This window comes from Camelus bactrianus, chromosome 20 (assembly GCF_048773025.1).
Source record: "Camelus bactrianus isolate YW-2024 breed Bactrian camel chromosome 20, ASM4877302v1, whole genome shotgun sequence".
Lineage (NCBI taxonomy): Eukaryota > Metazoa > Chordata > Mammalia > Artiodactyla > Camelidae > Camelus > Camelus bactrianus.
Genome location: NC_133558.1, coordinates 1,570,063 through 1,596,703, shown reverse-complemented (window position 1 = coordinate 1,596,703; position 26,641 = coordinate 1,570,063). Strand labels below are relative to the sequence as shown.

At 47.6% G+C, this 26,641-nt stretch overlaps 1 protein-coding gene across 12 annotated transcripts in view; it reads left to right on the top strand.

The window, feature by feature from the left end:
* The window catches only part of MYLK4 (myosin light chain kinase family member 4), a 70,712-nt gene that overhangs the window by 22,066 nt on the left and 22,005 nt on the right, over positions 1–26,641 (top strand). For 11 of the 12 annotated variants that reach the window (XR_012500874.1, XR_012500873.1, XR_012500872.1 and 8 more), the window contains one exon: positions 24,264–24,342. Coding sequence is in view for 6 of the 12 variants with exons in the window: in XM_074347985.1 (XP_074204086.1) it covers positions 24,264–24,342 (79 nt within the window). In the remaining 6 variants the exon portion in view is untranslated. Of the gene's footprint in view, positions 1–24,263; positions 24,343–24,679; positions 25,131–26,641 lie in introns of all 12 variants that reach the window. The other variant, XM_045505591.2, reaches the window with a different exon arrangement.

The window sequence follows — 26,641 nt, the reverse complement described above, 5'->3', positions numbered from 1 at the left end:
AAGTCCAGTCGCATCGGCTGCGGCTTGTTCCTTGGGAAACCCTTGCGGTTGGGGTCTTGAAGATAAGAGACCAGGAGAGCCAACCTTGTTGCAAGAAAGACCTTCCAAATGCTGGGGTCGTCCCACCCGGAACGGGCTGGAGGAGCTGTGGGCTTGAAGCAGAACCGCGCGTCCGGGATGTCATCAAAGGAGAGTGAAAGCGATGCACTCAGAGCCCCTCCAGCTGCAGGAGTGCTTGATTTTGTTTTAATACCGAATCCTGATGTTTGCGGAATTCTGACGTATGTTGCCTCAGTACACATGAGGTTAGCGACCGACCATAAATGTCTAAAGGATACATTTCTGTAGTGTGAGTGTTGGCAAAAAAAAAACAAACAAACAAAAAAAAAACACATAATAAGCTTTCTCCTTTCCTCCACTATTTCCGCCAACTCTCAGCGACCCGCCACGTTTCCGTTCCGCAGCCCGGGCGGCAAAGCGCTCTGGAGGCCTTTCTCCTCGCGGCGGGGCGTGGCTCCTCCTCCGCGGGACCAAAGCCCAGGCGCCTTTCCCGGAGTCCCTTTGGATCTGAACCCTCTGGGGTTCCTGCCGTTCCTTCACACACCCTGCCCGGAGCGAGCCCGGCTGGCCTCGGGGCAGGAACGCCAGCGTGCCTGGCTTCGTGGTGTTTGTTTGCAGGGGGGAGGTAATTAGGTTTCTTCAGTGAGTTCCCCTGGGAGGAGGTACCGGGGGTTGAACCCGGGGCCTCGAGGGTGCTGAGCATGCGCTCTGCCAGCTGAGCCCTGCCCTTCCCCCAGGGTGCGCGGGTTTGGGGGTGAAGACCGACAAGCGTCGCCAGGCCCCCCCTGTGAGTCCAGCCCGTCCGCGCAGGCGCTGCGGGAGGAGCCGAAACGCCGTCCGTGGCTGCAGGGCCGTGAAGGAGCGCAAGGCCGCCTCCGAGACGACCCCCCGGAGGGCCCGGGGCCGTGGAAGCGCTCTGCGGAGAAGAGCCCAGAAATAGCCGGGCTCCTGTGGATGCTCGCGGCCTCACGAAGCGCGTCGGTCTGGCCGGGGATGCCTGGAGCCGGGGCACCGCGGCGCGACCACCCCCACCCGAGCGCTTACCGAAGATGGGAGAAGCCGAAACGCTAACGTCAGGAGGTGCTCTGGCTGGGCCACGGCGAAGAGGAGGTACGGAAGCCTGATCCTAAACGCGAGAGCGAGCGCAGACCCCGGGCACCAGAGAGGGCGAGAGAAGCGCGGGAGCGCCCAGGACGAGGGCCGGCCCCGCGTTTCTGAGGAGCCTTCGCACCTTCTGTACGTCCAAGCGTTTGAATGTGGAATTGCTTCAGCAAATTTGTTTCAGCTCCAAGCTTTAAAAGAAACTCTTTCTGATGCTCTACAGGGATGGGAAAGGCTACATTCAAAACCTTACTTAATCATCTTAATAATAATCAGAGCTTATTATAAAAAAAAATGTTAATTTTTTTAAATTAAAGAAGTGAAAATGTGAGAAGTTGGTGTATCACTGAAAAAATGTGAATTATTCAGTGTAAAAGTGAATTATTAAGGTGATAGGATAGGCTTTCAATTGTCATGCAAAAAATTGGGGCAACCCACTCATTATTAAAACGTTTTATATAAAATATGTAAAAATATTTTTACATAAAATCTTAATTTTTTTTGTATAAAATTTTTATATGCATGATACATTCACATACTTTAAAGATCCATAAATTCTACAAAGCCTTTCATGAGAAACAGCAATCCTGCTCCTCTTGTCCCTATGCCTCCCCCGTCAGAGGTGAATGTTTCCATTTGTCTTAGCTGATTCTTTCAATTATCTCCAAAGGTCTAAATAATTATACATATTCTTTATATTATATTATATTAATATTGTATATATTATGTATATTCTTTTTCCTTTTTCATATTTAGGTTTTTTAGGTTGAATGGTGTAGAGAGAAAGGTAAAGATTGGATCTCCTTTGTCTCCCACCTCCAGCCCCCTCAAACACACCTTTTATGTCCTGCTTCTTGTCCCCATTCTCCCAAATTAGTTGTATTATAATTTTTGGTTAAGTAAAAATTCATTGTTTCAATCATTGTTTAATTGAAAATTCTATTCATAACTGAGAACCATGTAGAGGATTATTATGAATTTTCACTTCTTGCTCAGACCTTTCTTTTCACTGGAATTATTGGTTGCCTTTATTTTTAAAATTTGCTTAACTTTTAAAAGTACTTATCTTGAATTCAAAAGCAAACTACCTATTAACTGTCTAAGTCTTTGCTACATACGTTCAGATATATCAGGAATCCTATCGATTTTATCTTCTTGAACAAATTCATCCCAGAGACTTCTGACCAATCTGAGCTTTATTCTGCTCTGCGGTGGTTGCCCTCTAAGCCTGAAGCACAGCTGATATCCTAGGATTTCTACTCTCCATCACTCTGGAGAAGCCCCATTTCCTATGTTGGGCATCCTCTGTTGGATTTTCTTTCTTGTTTTACTCTTCCGTTTAGATGGAAGACGTCTTCCAATAGTTTCCTAATGCCATATTTTTGAGCTCTTACACATTTTTATTTTACACGTGCACTTGGATAATAGTTTATCCGGCTGGTTGGAAATAATTTCTTCTTAGAATTTGCAAGACACTGACCATTGTTTTCTAGCTTCCATGTTGCTGTTGAGAAGTCCAAAGGAGTGCAGGATCCTGACCCTGTGTATGTGGTGGAAGTTCTTCTCTCCTGCAGCTTGTGAGACCCTCTCTTTGTCCTTGATCTTGTGAAATTTTGCAATGACAGACCTTACACGGGTGTGTCATCCACCGTGCAGGATGTTCACTGACCTCTCACGTCCTTCCGCTGGGAAACCTTCCTGGACGATGTCACATTCTCTTGTTTTCATTCTGGGGCTCTCGGTATTTGAATGTTGGGTCTCCTAGCCAGGTCTTGACCTTTTGCTTCTGTTTTCCTTCTCTGCTCTGCTTTCAGGAAGGTTTCTTTACTTTATTGTGGAAGCTCCTTTAAGTTCTCTTGTCAACTATCAGAGTCAATTCCAAAAACTCTTTTGTATTTTCTGAGTGTTTCTTTTACGTGAATTCTGTTCTTGTAACAGATTTAATACATTTTATCTGAGGATATTGATGAGTTTTTTTTTTTTTTTTTTTTAAGTTTTCTTTTCTCTGCATAATCTCTGCTTCCCCCAGCTTGCTTTGTTTCATTAGTTTTAGTCTCTGTTCTTCATGTTAGGACAGAAGTCCCAAAACTTGTCTGCATGTGAGAATCACCTAGGAAATCTTTAAAAACTCCAATGTCCAGACCACATGCCAGACCAATTAAATCATAATCTCTGGGACTAAGACAAAGGGATCAGTATCTTTTCAAAGCTTTCCAGGTGAGACTATGGATGTTTTGCTGGACAGTTCAAGTTGCTCCTCAATGTTCCTCCTCTGTTGTCTTAAGAGTCAGCTTTCCTGGCTTTGCCTGGTTGATTCCCACTTATCCACGTGCCTCCAGTTTCCAAAATTCCATCACTGTTGTGTCTTCTCTTGTTATTTTTGACTGTGTGTGTGTGTGTGTGTGTCTGCCATTTCACAGATCCCTTTAGTGTTATTTTAATAGTGTTTAAAGAAGGAGCAGAGCATGGACTAAGACCAGGTAGGAAAGGATGCTCTGAGGATGTGAGTTTTAAACTGGGAGAGTCCTTCTAGTTCAGCCGCAGCACATGCTGACATACACATACACACATACACACATAGGTACACATGTATCAGCAGTAAGCTTAACTTTTCCTCATTTATTTGAAAAGGGGCTACTAGCTTAAAATCAACCTAGATTTTCTTTAAATATGAGAGCGCTGGCATCACAGTCAGTCAGACAGTAAAACCTCATGTAGTCAAACTTTACTAATTTATAATTAGTAATAACGGACTTGGTTAAAGTTTGCCTTTCTCTATTTGGCAGGGAGACGGCTTGGTTTAAAAAAAAAAAAAAGTGTGAACAAGACTGATGATTGGTAAACTGGTTCAGAGAAAAGATACTCAAGGATGTTATTAGAACTTACATGCAGAAAAGCAAACGCGTTCGTCCGGTTACCAGCGCTGCTGGTGACGCGGAAGTGCCGTGCTGGGCCCTGAGCCGCATTCCTCAGCTTTGCATCTAGATCACTGAATTAACAGAACTGGAATAAAATTTGTGCTTCTTTTTAAACAAATTTCATAAACTTTTTTTGCAGACATTTCGTCTACCGAACTTGGCATTGTTGAGGGCTTACCCTAATGAAAACAACAGAAAGACAAACCGTGAACTATACGTGTCCTTTATAATTAATAAACCGCTAAACACAGGCAAGGAATTCAAGGGCTGTAACATGCCATGCATTTGCACAGTCAATTAATACAAAATTATTTGGCACATTCAGTTCTGTAGCTGGGTGGGAAACTACTATATTTAACTCCTCTCAGACTCACAAGTTTACTGTGAAACAGCGGCCCGCTGTTCATGCTCTCAGGGCCTGGAAAAAAATGTGGGGGAAGTGGTGCCTCAGCCTTCCAGTGCCCCGAAGTCTGGCTGGTTTGTCTCTTTTCACTGTAACTCACTGCTCTGTCCTCCCTCCCTCCCTCCTCCTCTCCCTCTTTCCCTCCCTCCCTCCCTTCTTCCCTTCCTTCCTTCCTTCCTCCCTCCCTCCCTCCCTTCCTTCCTTCCTCCCTCACTGATAATCATCCAATGTGCTGGTCTTCGTGCCTGAAGCTGCCTGGAGTGTTTTCTCCTGTGTGGGGGTGGATGTGATTCAAGGCTGTAAACCCAGATTTAGCTGCACATCCTGCCCTTTGAAGAGTGACCGTGTGTGTGTGTGTGTGTGTGTGTGTGTGTGTGTGTGTGTGTGTGTTTAGAGGGCTGGCTTTCCCGCAGAAGCCCCGGGACTTTTGCTCACTCCTTGCTGGTGGGTCTACAGCAGCAGTCCTGAGTGATGTCTGTGGGAGGTAGAAGAAGACCACTTCGTGGACACAGAGACCTGACCTTAGAAAGTCACTTTAAGGCTCCAATGAGACTAGTGACGTTCAGCCTTATTAGCGTAAGATTTAAAAACTCACAGATTCCCCTGTAACAGCAGCTATACTTCTGTTATTTCCTGTTGAGAAAACACATGACGAAAAGCTATTTTTATTCATCAATTCTTTCAAATAAGTTTGAGTCTTACTAACCACACCAGTGCAAACAAACATTTGAACAATTGTCAGTCGGTACGTGCTAACATTTAGTCAGTGGATCATTTAGGAATTGTATGTGGCTTCCAGAAACAGAACTCTGATTCTGGTGGATTAAATACGTAGAGATTTAGACCCTGATAGTTAAGAAGTCCAGAGGTGCTGGTTTATACCCAAGGTCTTCGAAATTCTCCAGTCTTTTCTTCATGGTCACAAGATGGTTGCTGGAGCTCCTGCCACAACATCTGCTTTTCTTGTAGCTTGAGGAATAGAAGGGCAAAAAGTTTTCCTTGAAAACTTTTTATTCTTTTATGCTTATGTCTCAATGGCCACCCCCTCTGCAAAGAGGCTGAAGAATTTTGTTTTTCAGGAAAGAGGGCAGGATACTGGGTAGGCTGCTAGCGACCGAGTGTGTCTGGAATCGTGGGCAGTGAGGAGGTTCTCAGCGTGTGGCCTGGAGCCCACAGGGCCAGATGTCCAGACTTCCTGTCTCTAACACTCTGATTCTTATTTTTTAAATTGAAGTAGAGTCAGTTTACAATGTTGTGTTAATTTCTGGTGCACAGCATAGTGATTCAATTCTACATACATACATATATATATGTTCCTTTTCACATTCTTTTTCATTATAGGCCATTACAAGGTATTGAATGTAGTTCCCTGTGCTGTACAGTAGGACCTTGTTGTTTGTCTATTTTATATATTATAGTATCTGCCAATCCCGAACTCCCAATGTATCACCTGGGAGGATGTGAGGTGCTGGACCTTCACCTGGAACCCACATGGGGGAATCCTGGGAAGGACTGCCAAAAAGTCACTTCCCAATGCCAAATGGCACATGGTAAACTGCTTGACCCCAGAAGCAGGTGCAAACTCGATTGTGAGAGGTGCGAGGCCGGCTCTGCCCTGCACGTCTGCCCCGGAGGTCTGCGTGCCTGTCTGCTGTATATTTCAGGATTTTAATTTTTCACACTGGCTCATTTACAGATGTTTGATCAGGTGTGAACTTCTACCAAGAAGACTATAAAAAAGCCAGTTTAACAAGGGAGTCTGAAATGCCACACAAGGGTCAGACTTTACACAGATTACGTTCCGGATTTTAAAAATGAGCAGCGTTGCTCTTTCTTGTTCATTTCCTTGAGAAGCTCCTGGAAGGGAGGTTCAGGAGTTCACATTGCCTGTCGGGGGCTGTGGTCCTGGCGTCCACCCCCAGCCCCCGCCTTCCTCTACTGTTCTTTTTCCCTGAGATGTCATTTCCCCCCTGTTCACCTGGCAAACACCTATTTGCCTTTTAAGGCCTGGCTCCAGTAGCAGCTCCGCTTCAAAGCCTTGGTAACCAGGACCCAGGCAGAGGAAAGCCCTTTGCCCTGTGCTGGTGTGAGGTGTGATCCTTGTCTTGTGTCTTTACTAGAATAACATCAGGTGTTTGCTGACAGCTTACTATGTGCCGGGCCCTGGTCTAAGTGCTTCATGTGTGTTCATTCATGGAATGCTCATGAAGCCTCTATAAGGTAATATCTGCGATTATCCTCGTTTTACAGATGGAAATTGAGGCACAGAAAGGTTAAGCAGCTTGCCCAAGATCACACAGCCGAAAAATGGCCTAGTCAGGCTGCGAACCCAGTATCTTAAGCAATTATAACACACGATAGTTGTTTTAATAATGTATTTATCAGTTTTTCCCACTAGAGTATATGAGTTATCTCTTTTTTTTTTTTTAACATTTTTTTATTGGTTTAAGAGTATATGAACTTTCTGCCAGGGGCTCTGTCTGATTCCTCTGAGCACAGCCAGCATTTTACTTTGAATGAACGAATGATGAATGAATGAATGAATGAATGAGTATACACATACTAGCATGGGGTCACAGATTCAAACTGTACAGAAAACTCTAAAATGATGAGGAATTATCTATGGTCCCAGTTCAAGCTCACCTTCACAGTGAACACTGTTGATTGTTTCTTGTGATTTCTTTTAGAAATCCAGCATACATATATATGCTGTAAAAAGTTTATCCAAACAGGACCACACTTAAACACGTTCTGCTCATTGTTGGCCCAGACAGGGCTATTTTCAACTTATGAAAAATGAAAAATGACTTACGTTATTTTGACTAACTGTGATTACCTTGAAAATGCCATTGATTTTTGTGTCTGTAAAAATTGTCAATCAGTTAAAAGTATTGATCCCATAACTCCAAATCCAATTTTTAAAATGTTCTAACCACATGGTAGTAACCTCAAATACTTTGGGGAAGAGGGAAAGAGATGAGAAATAATCTTATCTCTTAACCACGTGCTCTCGGCAGGGCTCACTCAGAGCCCTTTCACTTCTGTTACTCTTCCGCTTTACAAAGCAGCTCTCACTGGAGCTTTTTTTATAAAGAGGCGGGGGAGGGTGAGGGGACGTGGGGGCGCAGAGAGCTTTGGGCAGAGCACGAAGGCTCTAAAACCCGTGGAGGCGACGGTCTTGGGAGCCGGGGTTGGGGGCGGTATAACAAAGCCTGGACTCCTGGCTCGCACAGGAGAGGGTCCGTAAATCTTGGATTTTCCGAGGAACTTCAGTGCGCTGAGTTCTACTGTGCGAACATTTCATCCCCTTCTCTGGCAGGGAAAACACCCTCATTTTCCACGTGGTACAAAGACACGCCTCTCTCAGAAGCAGCGGTGGCCCTGAGCACGGTGTGTCTGTCTGTGATTTTGAGGCGGACCTGCAGGCCAGACACCTGCAGCAGGACCGGCTCGCTCCAGGCAGGCGGCACGCAGCCCGCCCGGGCATAGGAGCCCCGCGCTCAGCCCGGCGGTGCTGCAGGAGCGTGACCGGCCCTGCTCCCTGCCCGCGGCTGTCTGGGCCTGTCTGCCTTCTCCTCAGACAGTTCCCAAACCGAAAAATGGATGAAATGAGCTTTTATTACTTTTTTAAAAGTTGTGGTGAAACACACGTCACGTAAAACCATCTTACTCCGTTTTAGGTGCACAGGTCAGTGATGTTAAGTGTGTTCGCATCGCTGTGTGGCCATCTCCACACCCACCTCCGGAGCTACTGTCCTTTTACAAAAGGGAGGCTCTGCCCCCGTTGAACAGTAACTCCCGACCCCCTTCCCCTGGCCCCTGCGCCCACATTCTGCTTTTTGTCTCTGAGGTGGGCTGTTCCTGGAACCTCATGTAAGTAGAATCGTACAGGGTTTGTGCTTTTGTGACGGCTTGCTTCACTGAGCGTGTTGTCAAGGCTCGTCCGTGTTGTAGCCTGCGTCAGGACTTCCTTCCTTTCTAAGGCTGAACGATGTTCCGTTGTCTGGTTGGACCACGTTTTGTTTATCTGTTCATCCATCAACAGACACCTGAGTTGCTTCCACCTCTGGCTACTGTGAACAATGCTGCTGTGAACACGGGCGTGCAAATATGTCTTTGAATCTTTGCCCTTAATTTTGGGGGTGTATAAAGCGGGACTGCTGAATCATATGGTAACTCTGTGTTAAGTCTTTTGAGAAACCACCGCACTGTTCTCCCCAGTGGCTGCACCGTTTTACGTTTCTACCAGCGCTGCGCAGGCTTCCAGCTTCTCCACAGCGTCACCGACACTTGCCCTTTGTCTCTGTGACAGGCACCGCGGTGTGATGGTTGTGAGGCGGTGCCTCCTTGTGGTTTTGGCTTTTGTGACTTTTCACTCGGGAAAGCTCATGCTTCATTCTGGGTTTGGGTGGGAGTGTTTTGAGGGGGAATGACAAAAGCAAAGTTCTCCATGGTAGCTCAGAGTACGTCTGTCAGTCTCTGCCTGGACCCAAACACGGGATCTGACCTTTAGAAGGTTCTGGCTGGGACACCCAGCACCGCCTGGCGCTCTGATCCCCAGTGACCTCCCGGGGATTCCTGACCGTTAAGTCGTGCCCTGACTCTGGGGTGGGGAGCGCCCCTCTCTAACATAATACTGGTAACAGCCTTGTGCTAACCCGATGTCACATGTACAAGGGAGCGTGTCCTTCCAAGGGTCGGGTCAGGCGCGGACACGCCTCCTGTTTCAGTGGTGGAGGTGGACGTGACAGAGGTGGTGGGGGGAATTCAGGGCAGACACCGTTTGTGCAGACAGTTGAACAGGCTTGTTCGAGAAAGATTAAATCAACACAGTGTCTTTGTTGCTTTTTTTCCCCCAGACACTTCCACATTCGTCACTGTATCTTAGCTTCACAATAATCTTTGAAACTAGAAGAAATAAGCCCCTTTAAGGGAGAGAAAGACAGATTTTGAGAGGGGAAATGTCTTCGTCAGGGGACGCAGTTGGTCAGCAGAAATGTCACTGGAACCCAGCTTCCTGGCTGTGGACCAGTGATCAGTGTGACAGAGAAGATCACAACCAGGAGTTAACATTTCATGCATCTGAAGTGCCTGCTTTCTTTGGGGCTTCTGATGGCTCCGAGCGGAGCACTCCGTTGAGCAGTGGCAGAGAGCAGCTTGCGTCTGGCCCTGCCTCCACAAACCCTGGCGTGGAAGCCCCAGAGGCCGGCTCCGTGAAGGCGGGCACAGCTCGCCGGGCCCTCCTGCCTGCGGGGCACCACCTGGTGCTCCCCACGCGCCTCAGCATCTCAGCCGGGTTCACTCTGCTTCGCTTAAGCTTAGACACCACTGCTGATGGCCATCATGGCCATGAAAATCAACTTCTCAAAACGTGGATATCATAGACCAGTGCATTTTCTAGGTCTTCTGTTGTTGCTCTGCTCAGCGCAAGTCAGAGATCACGGGAAGTTCCGTATCCCTGACGCTGGTCTTTGAATGACTGGTGGTGTCCTGCTGGATTTTAAGTGGCCCGGAGGAGACATGCAGGTCTGGGCTGACCTCACCAGGCTATTTGCAAATAGGCAAGCCCACGCCCAAGTGGTCTGTCGTCTGGAACTGGCGAGCCGAGTGGCAGAGAGAGCGTGTGGGCTCAGGGAGGTGGCAGGTGAGGGTCACTGATAGACAAAGGGGACCAGCTGAGTTTCGTGGTGTCTGTCCCCAGAGGTCATCTGTTGGCTCAGGTGGCCTCCACTGAGTCTGAGCCCCAGAACATGACAGAGTTGCTGTCCCAGGGAGTGTGGGACCAGCGCGGGCGGGTGTCGGGTTACGGGGAGTGTTAGTGGGAGCAGGGTGATGTTTCCTTAAATAGACCGGCTAACAGCAGTCCCTTTCCTGCTTCAAAACAAAGGATAAGAAAAACCTGCCTCAAATGCCAGTTCTGACACGTCTTCTGCCATGCACTCACCTTCAAAGTGTGCGCCTTTCGTTTATCAGTTGTCTTTACAGAAGCACCTCTGTCCGGGATACTGTGACGGCAGCCAGGAGCTTTTGTCATCGTGCAAAACGATGGTCAGTTCTTTGTTGCTCTTTAGAATGAAATTCTCAGAGCCTGCTTTAAAATTCTACTCCTTAAAAGTTGCCTTCTTTCTTTTAAACCAAAGATACCCAAGGTTAGCATGACTTAAAAATAGTTTTTAATTAGTAGATAGTGTTACGTATGAAATGCCCGTCTCAGATGCCCTTCCAAAGCATCTTTGCACGTCAGGGCTTCTCAGATACCCTGTAAAAGCTCGTTCATGAACCAGCGTGTTCATTCCATGGGGCTGACACCCTGCAGAAAAGTCAGAAATTTTCTTCCTATGTCATTCTAAACAAAGTTTGAAAACAAAAGGTCTTCCCTCATTTCATTCCATCTTTACTGAGCCACGGGCAAGAGAATTTAATGAGAAAATTTGGCGGTAACTGGTAGCTAAGGACATTAGGATATGGACCATCTGGGGGTAATAATAGAGGCTGCTACCACACCAAAAACACCAACAAAAATTTGTAACTTGCATTCATCAAGAAAATGTCATGCTGAACTCGCTTTATTCCTTTTTCTCCTGGGTTACTAAACTGGCTGATGGGGGGTGCCACGAGTCAGATTAATCTCTGCAATTATGTTTCTTACCATGTCTTGCGGGTAATTCAGAGGCGTGCAGACTGCATGAAAGAAAAGACGGTGGAGTTGTGGTGAATCAGAGAACCATCCTCAGCGCGTGTTAGCTGTGGACGGACAACTGGAGCCGTGGTCCCCAGTGTGTCCTCTGCGGTGGCTCGTGTGGAGGATGGCTGTTCCCATCCCGGGCTTGCGTCCGTGGTGGTGTGCAGGGGGTGCACAGGCCAGCAGACTGGCCGCAGGTCCACCCCATCCCTCCTGTTCAAGCAAAAATACCTGGAGACGAGTTAGTGCAGGAGACATTATTATGAGAATAAACTTACTTCTGTGGTTTGGAAAACGAAAGGCCAGCAGGTTTCAGAACCAAGGACGTCATTAGTTACAAGCATTGATGCTGCTGTACGTCAGTCTCTGCTCTGACGTGGCCCCTGGTCCCTCGCCTCAGCCGACTTTGAATCTCCCAAGGAACCCTGTGGCTTGAGAGCTTCCAGCCCCACAGTGGAGAGGAGCCTGCAGGAGTGAGGCCTCCTTCGAAACAGGAGGTGGCTTTCGGTGCCAAAAACCTATGGATGTGGGAAGCTTTAAAATAGTATGTAAAAGCAGTTAATTTTTAAGAATGAAATTTTGATGTTCCATCTAAAAGGTTTTATTTCTCTAAGTCTTGCTGCAAATGGATTTCTGTCATAAACAGAAATGTCAACATGATCAGTTACTATTTAGGTAAATATTTTAAAGAAATGATTTCTTATTTTCATACATGATCAAGTATAAAGATTTTCTTTAATTTCATCTTAGGACGGTTGGTCCCTTGAGGTCAGCGACCCTGTCCTCTCTGCTGCCTCTGGCAGACACCCCTAAAGTTTGGTGACGTAAACGCTAGTTCACAAACCTGACAGAGGAGTCTTGGCTGTGACAGAACTGACTTTCCACTCAGGACAAACTCTGCAAAATTGCAGGGATAGGACCTTGGTGAGCTAACCCCCGGGCAGCTGTTCCCAACCCTTGGTGGTACATTAGTCACACAAGTTGCCCGAGGAAATTCACAGCATGCCCCTTAAAATGGAATTTCAGATTAAACAATGAATGGTTTTTTTTAATATAAGTACATCCCAAATATTGTAAGGGACATACTTGCATTAAAAATTGCTCATCTGAATTTAAGTTTAACTGGGCATCCTATGTTTTCGTTTGCTAAATCTGACAAATCTAAGCCTTTAGAAAATCCTGAGCTGTGGGCCCCACTCCAGGGGTCTGGGCACAGTCGGCTTGGAACGGGACGCCAGGTTTGCTATTTTTCAAGGCTCTCCAGGTGGTTCTATCGTGCAGCTGGCGCTGAGGGTCGCTGCTCTGTAATGTGCATTTCGACCTTGAACCTATTCTTATGACCTCCAGTTGTAAGGGCCCACCTCCTTTCCAAGGGATCCTGGGCCCTGGCTTCCTGCAGCTGACCTCAGGGACCTGTGGACCCACAGGCTTGCGGTGAGGCAGCAGACACTAGCGGCCATGACCTCTCTGCCCTTCCTTAGACGGGGAGCTTTGTTCTAGCAAAGTCTCCCCATTAGGATTCTTGGGAAGTGAAGTGTGTCTGCCCGGACACTGGGCCCCTTTCCGCACATTGGACTGTTACTTGCAGTTGATCCTGGGCTCTGCACAGTTCACACATGTGTCGCTCACTCCTTGGGCACCCTGAGTTCTCGTGTGGGCTTCCTGGGCCTGCATGCCCACAGCAGAGCACCCCGTCTCCCAAGGAGGCCCCAGATATTGGGACCAGGCTCTGCTGTCCCGTCTCAAGCTGTGGTTGTGTGTGTGAGGGCTGAGTGCAGACCTCGAGCCTGTTGGGTCCCCCGCCCCTCTAGGATTGTGACTGTGTCCTGGGACCCACGCTCAGCATGGGGCCCCCTTTCAAGATTTGTCTTCTCAGCCAGGATTCAGAGCAGGGTTTCTCTGGATCCCCACTTATTTTTCCTTGCTCACTCATTGAAGTCCTGGTGCCTGTCGTGTGCCTAATCCCTGGAGCCACCCCTGGCCTTGGGGCTAGGATAGGTGAGCCTCCTCCGTGGACTTTGCCCTGTGGGAGGGTTGGGGCTCCAGGGCACAGCTCAGTCTGGTCTGTCTGCTTTGAGCGGGACCCCGTGCCTCACCGGCAGGTCTACAGATAAGATACTAGTGTCCTAGCACTGCCGACCGAGACTGGGGCAACCGAAGGCAAGCGGGTGTAAGACGTTGGGGTCTATTTTAGATTTGTACCGTTCCAAATCCTTAGAGCATGACAAAATGTTAAGATCTGGTAATTATTGGGATTATGGGATTAAAGACAGAATTTTGAGATCATTTGCATAGAGTTTAGTTGAGAGTGTCAGTGAGTTCTCCGAGGAGAGTCGCAAATGTCAAATACACCAGTCAGTGAGGAGCCCAGTGGAGCGGGCTGGTGGCCAAAGCAGGAAGAAATGCCAGACCGTTGTCAGTTTCTGGTCGTGCATAGATCATGAGCACCACTATTGGGAGCAGGTCTAACTAGGATGGAGTGAAAGCGTCGTCTCAGAGAATGGGCATCCTCCAAAACCTGAGAGGCACATGGCTTACGGAGGGAGGTTAAACTTTTAGATATTTTTACACGTGCTCGTTTAGAAAGAAACCAGATAGTGTTTGCAAGGAGGTGACCTTGTAGGAAAAATACTGAGGCGTCGCAGCCAGAAGACGAGCTCAGTCTTAATAACGCCTTCTGCGCTGGGGCGGGGGGGGGGGGGGGAGGCGTGCAGGGAGGAGAGCAGAGCGTTTAACCTGAGCGGGAGTACAGCGCAACACGCCAGGAGATTAAGTGGGAGGAACATATAGTCCCGGATAGAAACAAAACACAGCCCTGTGAGAAGCTGAGAACTGCCCGAATCCCTGAGCGTATTAGTAACTAATTAGCTGGCGGGCTACCTGAGACTAATGGCACTGATGGCTTAAGTCACAGCAAATCTGAGTGGATAATTCCTTCTGTGTTGTTAGTGGAGGAAGTGGCTTTTCTCCTTTCATGGCCAAAATTCATTAGGATGAAGGCTACATGCTGTGGCAAGTCTGAAGGTAAACTTTGATAAGTAGTAATCAGCTCTCAGGCATCTTCTGAAAAAAATGATTTGGAAAACTATTGCAAGAGAATGTAACAAAATATAATACTTGAAGGCAAAATTTTAAGAACAGAGTTTTCATCAAAGAATATCACTCGGAAGCCCACGTTTTTGTTATTTCTAAGCCCAAGTATGTTGACAGATTTGGTCAGCTTCCCCAGCTTCTATTTTGGAGCTGATATTCTTTCATTGGTGCTTGAATTTAGTAAGGAAACTTATCTTAACGGTGTTAATTATTAAAATAAAATATTATTTACAGGAAGTATATCTAGATACAAGGTTGGGGTTCATTCTATCATAATTCCTATTTTTAATTTTTAATAAAGATATTAGTTCATCTGGGGAAAAGGTTATATACACTTTGCAGATGTGAATTTGGTTAAATCAGTATTGACGGGAGCAATATTTAATAAAAATATGGATGATTAAGAAATGTATGTAAATGGTATGCCATTTCATTAAAAATATATACCCATGTTATAAAATAGTCTTAGTTACTTAATCACTTGAAAAAAGCCCAGATTTTAGCATTTTGAGTTGAGGATTTTCTTGCAGCTGGAGTCCCCATTTTATAGAATGTGGATTTTTATAGGCTTTGTAATCTTCATCTGGTTAATTTTCTTTAAAATTAAAAAAAAAAACCCTGCATTTTGTAACTCTCATCTGGTTAATTTTCTTTTAAAATTAGAAGAAAAAAAAAAAAACCCTGCACTTGAGTTTGACATTAGTTGTCAGAACTTTTAGTAGAGAGAGAAATGGGAAGTGATACTAAGTACAATTTGTAAAAAGCACTTACTAGTTTTTATAACATCTACCTGGAAACTGAACTTATCTATCTTTAAATAGCACTACTTCTCTGTTACATAGGAAGCGTTGGTGCCCGTGTGAGTAATTCTGTGGAGTGAATAGAAAGCAAAGAGCAGCGCTGTGATAGCACGTGAGGAAGTGTCCAGGCTTAGATCTGACCCATGTGGCTGTGTGAGCTACATACCTGTGCGAACGCACTCGCCAGCGATGAGGTCAGTTTGAAAAGTATATTGCTTATAACGGAATTAAACCAAAATGAGAAATTTTACAGTGATTAATAAATGCCAAATTGAACTGATCTCATTAAATGTGAAATTCAAGAATATTTAGACTGTTGCCTGAATTTTAATACATGAAAATAATGAGACGTGGCCAGAAGAGTTGGAAAAAGTTACTTCTATTTTTAATTTTTTTTTCCTTTAAGCAGTTTCTCATTTCACAGTCTAGGTGTGTTTTCTGGAATTTGATGAAATAGCCTAGCCTGTGAGCATGACGCATGCAGCGCCCCTCAGTTAACAGGGGAGGAGGAAACCTGCGTCGGCCCCGTGGTTTTATACGAGTGTTTTACCCGTGGTTTTACCTAACGCTGCTGCCTCGGTGTAAGTCAGCGCTCACGGAGAAGAGCGAGCTCGTTAAGCGCTGCGAGAGGGAGGCGCAGCCGCAGGCCGTGAACATCGGAGACGCAGAGTTTTACACGAGGCTCTTCACTGAAGACAGACTGGGATTCTGCTCTCGGAATCCCGCGGGTGGACTTTCCGCCTGTGAGCGCGTGGTTCCGAGGCAACGTCCCCTCGCCGCGGGCATTTCTCTGTTCACCGCTACTCTGGGCGCTAGTCCGGCAACCAGCGTCCGCGAGGGCGCACGGGCTATTGGCTGTTGTGAGTGACTCTGCTGTGGACTTCGGGGCGCAGGATCTTTTCACGTCGGTGTTTTTGTTTTTTGGATGCTACGCAGGAGTGGAACTACTGGGTCATTCTATTCTGGTTCTATTCTGAGTTTTTTGAGAAACCTCCATATTGTTTTCTATAGCGGCTGCACCAATTTTCACATTCCCACCAGCAGTGTCGGCGGGTTCCCCTTTCTCTACATCCTCGCCAACATTTGTTATTTGTAGACGTTTTGACGACAGCCTCCCTCTTCTTACAAACACCTTGATCTCACTGTAAGGCCTCCACCGGGAGACTCACCTAAACCTCCCGCCTCCCAGCGGCCCCGCCTCCCAGCGGCCCCGCCTCCCAGCGGCCCCGCCTCCCAGCGGCCCCGCCTCCCAGCGGCCCCGCCTCCCAGCACCGCCACCCGGGGGGCAGGGCGGCACCGTGTGGACAGCGGAGGGACACGAGCATTCGGTCTGCAGCAGAGCCTTCCCGCCTCAGGGCTGCTGTTTTCAGGAGAGACCCCAGAGGTCGGCGGGAGGTTCCAGGCCCGTGATGTCAAGCCTTCGTTCTCTTCTGAGCCCCTGCAGGGACTCCTGCACGTTCTGCAGAGGCCGCTGACACTCCACACGGGGCTGGACTTCCACCGCCCGTGCCCCTCACAGGCCGCAGGCCTCCCGACCCGCCAAGCTGTCCCTCGGCCCCGCCCCGTCCACTGTCGTCCTCCACCCCCCCAGCTGCGCCCCCCCCCTCCATCCCGGCCCCGAGCTTCCCAAGGATGACGCTCCCTCTCCATGGATGGAGGCGAGATTCAGATACAAGAGGCCGTGATGAATATTTTGTGAACTATTTCTTCCCACCAAGTCATTACGTTTGTTACCTAGGTCAACGCATTCAAATTTCAATGCGTGTGGGGACTGGTTACGGTGCAGGTCCCGATTCGGTAGGTGGCGGGGAGGGGCTGGGGGTTGCGCTTCTAACGAGCTCTCAGGGGATGCTGTCCTCGGACCTGCTTTGGGTAGGAGGGACTGGACAACTAACGTTTGGGATAGTCATAAAAGATTCGTTTATATCTACAGAGTTTGCACTACAGTCCAAATTCGGAGACTTCTGAAGAGCTTTTTTAAAGCCCCTTTGCTCTGTAGCGTGTTTGCAAAATTTGCTGCCCTGGGGAAGAAGCGGAAAGGCAAACCATGGGAGGGTAAATATTTTGCTCAGTTAATGTAAGTTCAGATCTCCAAACTTCCTGAAAAGCAAGGGACCACACATCACCTCACCTTGGGGAACAGTGGGCTCCCCGAGCCCCCAGCAGTGTGCCCACCTCCGTGAGCAGCCTGCGTGGAAAGGCTGAGCTGAGCCTCCACTGCTTACTCAGAGCAGGAGACAGGAGATGGAGTGATAAAAGCAAGCCTGAAATAAAAACTAAAAAGCATACTGAGAACGCCATGTGAAATGAATCCTTATAAAACTGTCTGCGGCGGAAAGGAATCAAAGGGTTTTATTAGGTGACGAAAAAATGTTGTAAACTTCATGTGAAAACATTCCAGGGTCGGGTCTTCTGTAGAATAAGAGAGGAATTTTACTGAGTAAAACTCATTTTAATCAAATGAATACCAGGGAGCTCTAATTCCATTTATACCTGCATTTGAAATTGGTTATTAACACACATGCGTACACACACACACACACACACATCTTGCCATTCATTGGTGACCTCGCCGCGCAGTCTTTAACGTACTCAGATGCTATTCTGGTGACAGACTCCCAAGAAGGCAGGGGCAATACCACTCTGGGGTGAAGTATATGAATAATTCTACACCTTGCCAGGTGTCTGTCCATTTTGACCTGTCTCCCTTCCTCTGCTCACGGTCATTTTGGTGGAGGAATGAACTCACTTCCAGTTACTCAGTTTTGACCAGGAAGCAAGGCAGAGGATTCCAGGCGGAGGAGGATGCCAGGTGGCGGGAAATGCTGGCTTCTTCTTGGCTCGCCCTCCCTGGATGACCCCCGAGATCACCTTGGAGGGGAGGGCTGTGGTCTCTGGGGCCGTGCCCCTAGACTCATTTGCACATGGGTCCCTGGGTGGCAGGCGAGGAAGAGGCAGGGGTTTGCTGGGTAAGCCATCCAGGAGAGGATCAAGGACCCTGGATGGGGGGTGGGAGGCGGCAGGGATTAAGAGAAACAGGACCTCACCAGGGTTTTGCTGTTGTTCACACTGTGGCGGAGCAGAGCTGCCTGGGTGGTAAAAAGAACCAAAATCCCTCGAAAAGCCCGAGTGGTGGGGCCGGAGCTAACAGAACTGTGGCTCCCAAATGTATATGACAGTCGGCGGGGTAGGGTCGGGGCCCCAAAATTTACTGTCCAGGGCCCTCTTAGGCGATTTTATCGGACTCTTCAGGGCTGGGGCCCAACCACCTTCTGGGTGGTTGAGAAGCACCGTGTCAGAGCCAAGGAGAGGCTGGGCAGCTGGGGGAGGCGGGGCCGGCGCGCGGGGCTGAGAGGCAGCGTCACGTTGGCGGCTCATGGGGCCGGTGGGCAGCATCATGTGGGGCATACAGAGCAGGTGCAGGTCAGAGGGCTGAGCATTTCTGTTTGGGGAGGACAGGAGAGGCGGCGGTGGGAAGAAGACAAAAGAACACAAATCAGTTATAAGATGTCTCAGGTTGGCTCATCCATCAGCCACGAGACGAGGGAAAATAAAACCTTTGTGTTCCAAGTACTCAAGTGACTGACTGTTTAGGAGAAGAGTCTTTGCTCCAGGTTCACTCTAACCAGTTCTTTTAAAATCTACAAAGTCAGGCCGGACAGAAGAGTGGAGGAGAGCATATATTTTTAACAATCTGTTGCTCTGGTCCGCAGCCTGGACCTCACTGTGTTAACCCTGGGCCTTCACACCCTGGCGTTAACGCAGCCTGTGGCCCAAGCTGTCTCAGCTATACCGGGGGTTAAGGGGATGAGAAAACTTGAAAGTGTATTTAAATTAAGGGAAGTCTGTAGTCGATAAGGAAAAGCTGACAGAGCATCTGACCAGTGCCGGCCTGTGGGTCTCCTCTGGCTGGCGGAGGCTGCTCCCTGGCGGCATGCTGCTGTGTTCTGGTGATGTGGATGCATCTTAGAATCAAATGAAAGTCAAATTACCCAAATAGCTTCACGTGACAGGTGGTCCAGTTAGACTCTCCTGAACCAGCACCTTTGATTTCGGGCTCGTTCTTGACACACACTCGTGAGGATGGTTTCTGTTTACTGTATGAAGTCTGTCCATGGGACTGTCAGTCTTCTTGGCAGGGTCCTGTTCTCAGGAGACCGTCTGATTGTCCCCGATGTTTTCCGCAGCCTGGGGAGGGTCCTCCCATGGGGCTCTGAGGTCGAGGTCAGCACCCCTCTTCCTGCAGTCATCCAGGTCCTGTCCTGCGGGGCCCTGCACATCATGAAGCGGGCTGTCTTGGCCAGAGATTTTAGGATGTTTTCTTACTTAATGCGCAGGGAATTTGAGTGTGCCCTGAGGAGGAAGAGAAGTAGATTGACAAATGATCTCTATAATTATCTTGTATGCTCAGGCAAGAAAACATGGTTTTAATGTTTTTTCTGAAAATTCCCCTCTTTGTCTTCATCTCAGCTCATTTTTTTTCTCTCTCCCCCATGAGGAGCCTAATCAACGTTTAACAAAGTCATTATAAATTGTTACAATTTTACTTTGGTATTTCTAGTCATCAGGTTAAAATGACCCCAAAGTCTTCATTTTGGTTTCTCCACAAGCAGTAGTATGAAAAGCCCTCAGCTCAGGGCCCGGTTTAGTCGTGTCCCGCTGTGATGTTAAGAAAAGTTTTTGTAGGAACTATAATCCCGCAGTGCAGGGTTGTGGGCATCACTTAACATCAGGCAAGTGACGCAGAGAGTGTGAGCATCAGTGACAGGATGCATTTCAGCTGGTGCCCGGGCTGCTCTCTCTTTTCAGTGATGCGGAAAGGATGTTCTCGCCAGGAGGTCACCCGCCAGAAAGCACCTCTTCCTTCGCGCACAAGGGCTCAGCGAGCCTTTCTAGAGCCCTAACCCTCTGTGTGGGGCTGGGGGAGCAGAGGTGTGGAGAGAGGCCCGCGTCCCGGTGCGGGAGCAGGCATATCAGCCGGCGACGGTGCGAGATCCTGGGAAACTATCCCGTGTCCTCGGCACCCAGAGGAGGCAGCGACCGTCTTAGTCTTTCTGTTCTTTTAAAGTTCAAGCCATTTGAGGATTGACTTTGAAAATTGACTTTTGTTGAATGGGAATGAAAGAGGGACCAGGCAAAGCTGTTCGGTTGAGTTGGTTTCCCTTTTGGTTCCTCCACCGCTCGGGGGAAGGACAGGTGTGGGGTGGTGCTGGGGCCGCAGCGGGAGTGAACGCAGGGCCCCGGCGGCCGGCACGCACCTGTGCCCTGGGGTTGCTTCTGCTAGAGGTCTCGAGTCCACGGCTCTAAGTGAAATTATGACAGAGACCAGAGTCTGAAGTGCATACAATTGGTCTGATCTGTCAAAAAAGTCATTTGAGGAATGAATCCTGATCTCTTAGAAGCAGTACTTTGTTTAAGGAGAAAAAGTTTGCAAGAATCCAGCTGAGAGTTCTAATGAGATACTTGCCAGCGAACCTGCTAATTAGAATGATTCTTCTCTAAACACATCTTTCAGAAAAGCAGAACATGAGAAATAGTGTTATCTAGAAAAATGGTCTCCAAATTATTTTGATTTTGCACTGCTGTCAGTAGAATATTTTTAAGCATATGCCAATATGTTTGTTTATCTATAAATTATACAAATGGATAAGTAATACATGTATATTTATTTCTATGAACATGAGATATATTAAAACCGTAAATTATATGTGTCCAATTTTACTAATGAATGTTTTAAAACAGGAGTAAAATATACATTTTGAGAGAGTGGAGAATGAATGGAAATTAGTTCTAATGTTTCCTTTACGCTCCCCGAGGACTAGCTGACACGCTGTGGGTACGTCGATGCACTCAGGACACAGGTCCAGGACACGGGCAGAGTGGAGGGAACAGAACTGTGTCCTGAGCACGTGGGCCTTTGGGCCAAATCCCCCTTTTCCCTGTGTCATTCTAAATCCACTGACATTATAAAAGGAGCGAGGAAATGGTTACCGGAGGAATCCGTGAGTGAATATGTGAGTAACCAGTGAGTGGACAAATGAGAGACTGTGCGTGCAGGGGCCTTGTGCTCGTCTGGGCCAGCAGTGTGAATTCAGCAAAGAAGCACAACGTCTGACAAGAGTTTTACCCCTTAGCACAGGGTGATCATAATCCTTCTGGGACATTATACTTACTAGCGCTGACCAGTCCTCTTTAATCAGCACAAACACGTCCAGTTTGGGGCAACAAACAAGATATATGTATAGCCCTGGGCGTCCTATTTTAGCAACTTGGAAACACTACGTGAAAACTTCATACTGAAGTTGCTGTCCAGAAATGGAAAAGAAGAAATCCATCTGTTTTCTGGGAGCCCTTCAGCTCAGAGTTCCTCCAGATGTCAGTATCACACAGGGAAATGAAAACTAACAGCCCGGAGCAATGAGTAGAGACCTTCTTACGTTATTTAGACGGTAAAACACATCTCATATATAACTGGAGGGAAAAGCCAGCCTTGTTTGGAAGCTGGTTTCTTACCTTCCTCAGAATCGACAGCTTCTTCTGTTGGTCACATGAGACCACTTCGCCCAGAGAACGTGAGCGCCACCTGTGAGCAGCCACCACCCGGAGACGGCCCTGGAGGCCGGTGCTGAGGGATCAGCACGCCACGGGGGCTTCCAGCCAGATTCTCCACTTCCCATATTTTGATGGACTGGAATCAACTGACAGACAGCAGCTTTCTTGAATAAATCCACCTGTGCTTTTACCATCACGTTCACAGAACAAACCCAGGAGAACAGTGCCCGTCCACCAGCAGTTTCTCTTTGGAAGAGCAGCACTGAAAGGCAAAGTTATGTGATCCCTGTAATGCAATGCATTAAATCATCTTATTTGACTCATCTTCAAAACTGGACTGAAATTCTCTTTCTCTCCTCTCTTCCATGTTAATTCTAATCTTTCGGCCAATAAATAATTATTTCTTTACTAATTTGTTTCCATTTTGTGCTCTTTTAGTCTTTTCTCTTGTCTCCTGTGGTGCTGGCTGTGTGGTAGATATTCAATCAATATTAATGATATGCTTTGCCTATAATCTGTTTTTAATTTTTTTGGGAGGGTAATTAGATTTGTTTGTTTATTTATAATGGAGGTACTGGGGATTGAACCCAGGAATTTGCGTATGCTAAGCACACACTCTACCACTGAGCTATACCTTCCCCACTACTTTGCCTATAATCTTCTCTTCCTTTTTTTCAGAGCGACAGTACAGCATAGTATAATTGAGAGTATAGACTGAAGTATACAACTGTGTTAGAATCCTGGTTAAACCATTTATGAATTATATAACCCTGTGAAATTATCCAACTTAATTGTAAAATAGGGTAATAGTATTTTATCCCAAAAGGTTGCTATGAGGAACAACTTAGTTAATAATGCAATGTAATGCAATATGCTTAGAAGCTGCCTGGTATGTAGTCAGTACTTAGTGTGTATTAGGCATCACCACCACCACCACCACCTTCATCACCACCATCATCACCACCACCAACATCATCACCACCACCATCATCACTATCATCACCACCACCATCACCACCACCATCACCATCATTACTATTATCACCACCACTATCATCACCACCATCACCATCATTACTATTATCACCACCACTATCATCACCATCATCATCATTACTATTATCACCACCACTATCATCACCATCATCATCATCACTATCATCACCACCATCATCACCACCAACATCACCACCACCATCATCACTATTATCACCACCACTATCATCACCACCATCATCACCACCGTCATCACCATCATCATCACTATTATCATCACCATCATCATCACTATTATCATCATCACCATCATCACCATCATTACCACCACCATCACCACCATCACTATCATCATTACCACCATCACCAGCACCATCACAACCATTATCATCACCACCATCATCATTATATCCTGGTCTCTGGGCCAACTGTCAGGGATTCAAAGATGAATCAGTCTTTGGCCATTTGAGGCCTACAGTCTAGTGGGAAATCAATGAGAAAAAAAGCTTAGGAAATGTTGCAGGCTGCACTGGGGTGGGGGTCTGTGCTGCCTGCTGAGCAAGTGTCGGGGTTGGGGGGGCTGCCTGAGGAGACCGAAGGGCAGTTTCTTGTACTTTTATTTAAAAGAGAAAGTTACAAACTCCGAGGCTCTAATCTTTAATTGTGGTTTTCCACAAATTTACTAAACATGCCTCTGTGTTTGAAGGTCCTTATCTGAAAAATGGAAATGCTCTGGACCTACGGGACTGCCCTTTGGGTTGTTTAAAAGTACGTTTACAACTTGTCTCCGTCTCTATGAGCTGCACCTCCGTGGTGTTTCATGCTTGCAGGTCACCCTCAGGCAAATTTGCTCTCTTCCCAAAGAGAAAAAGACAGATTCTTTGGACATCCAGACAATGTCATTAATTCACAATGCACAGCGTCAGAACTTGTGATAATTTGGGTGGGCTGGGCTAATGTTTACCTTTTGCGTGGTGTTTGGAAAGGGTTTGCTAAGCTGAATCAGAGAAGCCAGGACTCGGAGAAGAATGTTTATCTCCTTGGGAAAAGGGCCGTCTGTTCCAAGCAAAGTAAAAGCCCCAATTATAAACGCTTACTTTAGGCTCCTGCTTTCTGGTTTACAAAACCCACTCACATATCGCATCTCCTTTTTATTTGATTTATATGTGAGCTACATGCAGACAACATAAGCAGAGGTCAAGGGCAACCTATGTGGTACCAGTAGCCTTTCATCTCTTCATGACGACGGGCCTTCTTCTACAGACAGTGCCAGAGTTTTACAAAGTTTCTTTAAAAATAGTGAGTTCATTTCCTTCCAAATACTCTAGCCTGCACAGGGTCTCATTAATTCAGACTGCTCTGCCCTCTAAATTACTATTTATTTTGGTATTTTTTTCTGTGTTTGAATTGTGCAATACAGTGGTTCTCAATCTGGGGCGAGTTCAGCAATTTCTGGAGGCATTTTGGGTGTCACTGCTGGGAGGGGGCACTGCGGGCACCTGGTGGGCAGAGGCCGGGCGCTGCTAACCGTCCTGTAGTACTCAGGACATTCTCCGTGACAAAGAGTGACCCGCCCCAAGGGGCAGCAGTGCTGAGGTCGGGGGACCCCGATGCCATGTGTGAATTCGATTTCTCATTACTCAATCGTGTGTCCACAGGCTAAGGAGCAGGTGTGGTCACACCCCGGCCTGACGGAAACAGCACCTGCCAAAGATGAAAGGACAGCGCCCCCCACAGGTAACCTCTTTAGAAGACTGGATGTTTATGGACGAGGAAAGCTCTGTGACCCGGGTCCTGTGCTGTGGCTTACTCAGAGGAGGGCACCCGTTCATGACGCCTGTGTTGGGAGAAGTGCGGTCTGAGTCCAGGACTTTGACTGGCGTGGGTCCTGCTAGTTACAGACTAGAAAGTCTTCGGGAGCCCACTGGTCACATTCATGCCCACTTTGCTTTCCCAAAGCTTGTATCAGCCGACAAAGAGAAACCTGGACAGGGAGGCCATTGGGTGAAGCCACAATTATACTGACCACCTGTGTCCTCCATTAAAATGTTTTGTGTCCTATGGTGGCTTTTAGAGAGATCTTCCCCGAAGATCCAGCTCTCCTCTGAGAAAGACAAGTTTAATAAACTCAACAAGGAAAACACTGAGAAGACCAGTGCCTCTCTAGTTCCGAGAAGTTTCGCCACATTTCACACTGAAAGATCACGAGATGAAGTAAAAGCTTTTGCTTTAAGAAATCCTGCAAAGACAAGAGAACGTGTGGACGGACGAGGCAGTCCATGCCCAAAGAGCCCGAGCGGACAAGAGAATAGCAGCCCTGGGAGTGGTCAGCCAAGCCCTGTGGGTGCCAGTGAATGTCCCGTGTGCAAAGGAGAGAGAAATGGGCTTGGTTCTCAGGAAGAGCCTGGTGACGGAGAAGCTAAGGGAAGAGGAGAACCCGCAACTGCACATGACACGGTGCCGGACAAGAGTTCCAGGGAAGAGCAGCGTGTTCGTAGAGCGAACGGTGGTCAATTCTACGAAAGGTAGGGCTCAGAGCATCGCATCTGCAGCCGACGCTTCCCGCAGGGCCGCGCGCTGTCTCAACTTAAGGCCGTAGCAGAGGATAGCTGACGCCAGTCTTTAAAGCAGTGGTTTGAGAGCCCAGCTGTGTGGCTCTTTCTTGTCATCATTTATCCTTCTTGCCTGTGACATTTCTGGGCACTTTATTGTCTTCTAAGCCTTCTACCAACCGACAGGCAGAGATCATGATTACTAGGAATCGCATCCAGTATTTTTAAAAGATCAGGTAAAAAGCTCTTATTTTTAGCAGTATCGAGCACAAAAAAACTGGACAATGACCAGATTTATAAATTGGCTGTTTTCCCCCAAAACGGCGAGGCTTAAGTAAGAAGTGGATTACTGAATGATTCTCCCTGAATTGTAAAGTTCCACACATAAATTCAGGCAGTTATGTGGCCAATTAAAATGAATTAAACTGTGTTATGATAAGCCACAGAATCTATCTGGAGCAGAGAGCACCCAATCCAAACCCCCGTGGTCTTCTTAGAGATTGAAGGTATAATTCTTTTTTCATTTTTAAATAACGTATTTGAAACCTAGTTGTAGACAACTCCAGTTTCCCAAGAATTAAACATAAACTCTAATGTTTACTAAGAAAGTCCACCGCTCCAAAGATGTGCTGAGTAAGGTCTGGAGCTGCTGAAAAAACTGAAATTAGGTCTAATGTTTCACCAATAAAGGCTTCTTCTCACGGCTGTTTCTGTTCAGAGACCATTCTTCCTCCATGTGGTTACTTGTCTCTTCTTTAAGGAAAGGAACTGAAAAGTGAAAATCAAATTAGGTAGTTGTAAAATGCTTCATAAAAGGTCAGAGGACTAACGTGGGTCGCAGTGAGGTCATCAGGGAGAGTCTCTGGGGTCCCGGTCCCCTCCGCCTGTCACCGTGCTGCTCGGGTTTGATGGGGACACGTCCTGCTCCACCTTAACCCAGACCCTGCCATCACCAACTCTCCATCACGAAGCTCGCAGCCCGTCACCAAAACACCACTGAGAAGGCTGTAGTGCTCAGAAATCTGGCCATCTGAAAGTTTTCTCCCGGAAACTTGGAAAGCTGTGGCTGGATTTTATCTTCCAGGTGTATCAGCAGCATACAAACCATTTCTACATCACGAACCTCGGGATACTCAGCAACAGGACCCGTCTTGCGGGATGCGGACCCAGCAGAGCCCACGGGCGGCAGCAAGCGGAGAGGGACGGAGGAGGGCTGCGTCCAGGAGGAGCACAAGAGGGGCAGAGTAGACGCGGCTGGGGTGGGCGGAGGACACGCAAGGAGGACCCCCCAGGAGACCGGCCTAGCCCAGGGGTGCCCACCAGGCAAGGCACCCACGGCCACTGGCAGCCCAACCCAGCAACCCCACGGGCAGGACACGGCTTCTGTCCCAGCCCTTTAAAGCTTCCTAACCTCTCCCAGCAACCCTTCCCACTAAACGTCACTCAGCCTGACAGCCGGAGGGGGCAGAATGCCGCGTGATGAC